At 50.4% G+C, this 4585-nt stretch overlaps 1 protein-coding gene across 1 annotated transcript in view; it reads left to right on the top strand.

The window, feature by feature from the left end:
• Positions 1-4254: 4254 nt before the first annotated feature.
• Positions 4255-4585, top strand: part of CHKB (choline kinase beta) — a 2854-nt gene continuing 2523 nt past the window's right edge. The window contains exon 1 of the mRNA XM_007954756.2: positions 4255-4478. Coding sequence (XP_007952947.1) covers positions 4255-4478 — 224 coding nt within the window. The remainder of the gene's footprint in view (positions 4479-4585) is intronic.

The raw sequence follows: 4585 nt of genomic DNA, 5'->3' as shown, positions 1-4585 counted from the left end.
TCCCAGCTGCTAGATATGACTATCCACGTAGGCACTGGGGCCCAGAGAAGTAAACACAGGACTTGGGCTAGGATTCTGTTCATCATTTGGCTTCCATAAGCCCCCAGTCTAACAAAGAGCTGAGATATTTCACGTACCTTGGTAGGAATGTCAACGCAGACTCTGTATCTAACTGCCATTGAAACGTAGGATAGCTATACTGTTCAATGGCTCTAGGTCTCTTCAGGGGAGGGAGGATTGGTAGGATAGTTGTTGTATATATTTGTGGTGGCATTGCAGGATCCTTCCTTAAAGGGATCTGGCCTCCATCAATGGGCTCTGGGGCAAGGACTGGCTCACATTTAAATACAGAGTGAAGGATCATAGATTTCTGCAGCAACTGACCTCAGCCTTCTACTCCAGTCAGCTGCCCATATACTTATCCCCTAAGAATGCCATGGCCCTTTCACTCCCATGGCTTAACTTTCAGCCAAACAAAAGACAGGCCTATAAGGTGAACAATAACACCAGGGAGGTACTAACTGCATAGAACAACCATATGAGATCAAAAGGGAGCATTTGCCCAGAGATAAGGCTCAGAAAATAGGAAGGGACAGGAAAGAAGGACAAAGGGAAATGGGAACCACATGGAGGAAGTGGGAAGAATGGTTGTTACACTGTTGGCACTGCAAGCAATGTCCCCAAACAAAATGAGTGCAAATTGTTAAATGGAAAACCAATTTGCTCTGTAAACATTCACCTAAATCACACAAAAATATTAGAAGAAAAAAAAAAGAACATATGGTCGGACAAGCCCTTCCACAGATTCCTGTGGGTCAAGTCATTTGGTTGCCACTCCAGCCTGGGGCAGAAAGCACAAATGTTGGTGGCTCACACTTCCAGTGGGATGCTGTCAGTGTGAGTGAGTCATATAGCACACAGTGTGGCTGTGTGCCACGGAGCCAGGATGCAGTCCGGGAGGTGTCTTCTCCAGACTGGGTCTTCTCTGTGTCTTGTTTCATAGTCGGACCCCTGCAGCATGCTGGGACCTGATTCTGGTTCCAGGTCTGCAGACTACGAGGGTGGTGAGTGGAACATGAAGGTGGAGCACCCTCTTCCAGCCTAAGGTAAGGTCAAGGCAACCTGCAGAGGTGCACTTCCACTGAAAATCATAGCTCCGGGTGATTAGGGGTTTAGGGTACCTGAGGGTCACTTGAGAAGGGCCCCAACGGCACACTGGTCAAAGCAGTTGGCTGCAAAACGAAAAAAAATTCAGCAGTTCAAACCCACGAGCTGCTCTGCCGGACAATGAAGACGCTGTCTACTTTGCTAAACATTTACAGCCTCCTACAGGGAATACAAGGGAGCTCTCGTAGCACAGTGGCTAAGGCACTTGACTGCTAACCAGAAGGCTGGTGGTTCAAACCCACCAGCCCCTCCTCGGAAGGAAGATGGGGCAATCTACTTCCGTAGTGATACTGCCTTGGAAACCCAAGGAGCGGTCGCTATGAGTCGAGTCCGACTAGATGGCACATAACAACAACAAGAACAGGGAATACAAAGGAGCTCTGGTAGCATAGTGCCTAAGGCACTTGACTGCTAACCAGAAGGCTGGCAGTTCAAACCCACGAGATGCTCCTCAGAAGGAAGGTTGGGCAATCTACTTCCGTAGAGATACTGCCTTGCAAACCCAAGGATGGGTCACTATGAGTCGGATCAGACTCAATGGCAGTGAGTTTGGTTTTAGTTTATAGGGAATACACAGAGTTACTGTACCCCCAAAAAATTGGTCAATGTTCATCTATTTCAGGGGATGGCATATGATCAGGAACCAATGGTAGTGAAGCAAGTAGCGGCTGCGCTGAAGGAACTGGCACAGAACAGAGCTCCAGGAATTGACAGAATACCCACTGAGATGTTTCAACAAATGGAAGCAGTCACTGGGCTATGCCAAAAGATTTGGAAGACAGCTACCTGGCCAAGTGACTGGAAGAGATCTATCTGTGTTTGTACCCATTCCAAATAAAGGTGATCCCACAGAATGTACAAATTATCGAACAATATAACTGATCACACACAAGTAAAATCTTACTGAAGATAATTAAAAAAGTGGTTGCAGCAGTACATTGACAGAGAAATTCCAGAAATGCAGGCTGGATTCAGAAGAGGACATGGAATAAGGAATATCATAAGTGATGTCAGATGGACCTTGGCTTTCAAAGCAAAGAATACCAGAAAGATGTTTATTTGTGTTTTATTGACTATGCAAAAGGATTCGCTTATGTGGATCATAACAAATTGTGGATAACATTGAGAAGAATGGGAATTCCAGAACACTTAATTATACTCATGAAGAACCTGTACACAGACCAGGAGACTGTCATTCGAACAGAACATGGGAACAGATACCACATGGTTTAAAATCAAGAAGGGAGTGTGTCAGGGTTGTGTCCTTTCACCATACTTACTCAATTTGTATGATGAGAAAATAATCCGAGAAGCTGGATTATATGAAGAAGAACATGGCATCAGGATTGGAGGAAGGCTAATTAACAACCTGTGATATGCAGAGAACACCACTTTGCTTGATATAAGTGAGCATGATTTGAAGCACTTATTGATGAAGATTGAAGACTACAGTCTGTAGAATGGATACACTTCAATATAAACAAAACAAAAATCCTCACAACTGGACCAATAAATACCATCACGATAAACAGAAGATTTAAGTTGTCAAAGACTTCATATTACTTGGTTCTACAATCAACACCAATTGGAAGCAGCAGTCAAGACATCAGATGACATACTGCACTGCGCAAATCTGGTGCAAAAGACCTCTTTAAAGTAATTAAGAGCAAAGATGTCTCCTTGAAGACTAAGGTGCACCTAACCCAAACCATGGTATTTTCAATCACCTCATATGCATGTGAGAGCTGGAGAATGAATAAGGAAGACTGAAGAAGAGTTAATGCTTTGAGCTGTCTGTTGGAGAAGAATGCTAAGAGTACCATGGGCTGCTAAAAGGGCTCACAGATTTGTCCTGGAAAAAGTGCAGCCAGAATGCTCCTTGGAAGAGAGAATGGCCATACTTCATCCCATCTACTTCGGTCACATTGTCAGAAGACTCCTTCCATTCCTTGGAGAAGGCCACCACGCTTGGTAAAGTGGAGGGAGAACGAAAAAGAGGAAAGCCCTCAACAAGATGGACTGGCACAGTGGCTGCCAACGATGGGCTCAGGTATAGCAAGGATCGTGGGGCTGGCACAGGACCGGGCAGTGTTTCGTTATGCTGTACTAGGGTCGCTATGAGTCTGATGACTGGATGGCACCTAGCAACAAAGGGTCGCTAGGAGCTCTGGTGGCATAATGCCTAAGGCATTTGACTGCTAACCAGAAAATGTCAGCCGTTCAAACCCACCAGCCACTCCTTGGAAGAAAGAGGGGGCAATCGACCTTTATAAAGATTTACCGCCTCAGAAACCCATGGGGGCCGCTATGAGTCAGAATCGACTGGATGGCAGGAGTTTGGGTTTGGCTTTGGCATAGGATTGGAAATGATCAGATGGCAATAGGTACCCATCCCCCTTTCATTCATCCACTCAACAAACGTGCACTGAGCACCGCCTATGCGCTACCACACTCTGTCTTCCCCGGGATGCTACTCACCCCCAGGCCCGGTCACACCCACTCAATAACTCACTTCCTCGCCACACTGACCCCGTGGGTGAGGAGAGGAAGGGAGCAGCTATGTCAGGGGCCTGCCATGCCCAGCGAGCGCATTGGTCCCCTCACCTCACCTTCCCAAGGACACTTTCCAAGAGCAAACGGCGTTTTTAACCCGGTGGGGGGCCGAGGGCCCACACCCCGCCCACACGACTCGTCCACGTGATACGCCGCAGTGCTCCGCGCCCAACGGCTCACGACACTTCTGATTGGTTCAAGCCGTTTACTCACTTCCGGGCCTCGGTCCAAACAGAAGCCTCTGTTTTGCGCGGCCACGCCCCGAGGAGAGGTCCGGGCGCGCCCCATCCAGAGAGGGATGCCATTGGCCTTGGATCTGAGCAGGGGCGGGGCACGGCGGCGGGCGTGCCCAGACCAGGATCACGGAGAGAACCGAGTGGCACCGGAGAGATCCGAATACTGCCGGAGAGACCCAAGCTCGGGCGGAGAGGCGTAGGCTAGCCGGAAGCAGAGCCGAGAGCGGCCGGAAGGAGCCGAGCCCTCCCGAAGAGGGCTGAGCGCAACCGTGCGTTGGGGCCGGGCCCACGCCAAGCCATGGCGGCGGAGGGGACAGCCGTGGCCAGGGGCGGGGCTGTCGGGGGCTGCCCGGCTAGCGACACCTTGAAGCTGTGCAAGTGCTCGAACGCAGCCCCGATCCGGCGGCGCACCTCTTCGCTGTCCCAGGAGGCCGAGCGCCGAGCCTACCAGTGGTGCCGGGAGTACTTGGGCGGGGCCTGGCGCCGGGTGCGACCGGAGGAGCTGAGGGTTGACCCTGTGAGGTGGGAGATCAGGGGTCAATCCCCTGCGGCGCGCGGGCGGGGCCGGGGCTTATGTTCGGGCCCTCGGGACAGCCCCTTGTGTCCGACCCCGGGGCAGGCAGTGCGGG

The sequence above is a fragment of the Orycteropus afer genome, unplaced genomic scaffold (assembly GCF_000298275.1).
Source record: "Orycteropus afer afer isolate SDZICR_OR568_19922 unplaced genomic scaffold, OryAfe1.0 scaffold00471, whole genome shotgun sequence".
Classification (NCBI taxonomy): Eukaryota; Metazoa; Chordata; class Mammalia; order Tubulidentata; family Orycteropodidae; genus Orycteropus; species Orycteropus afer.
The sequence above is the reverse complement of the archived record's forward strand: the minus strand, read 5'-3'. Positions and strand labels throughout refer to the sequence as shown.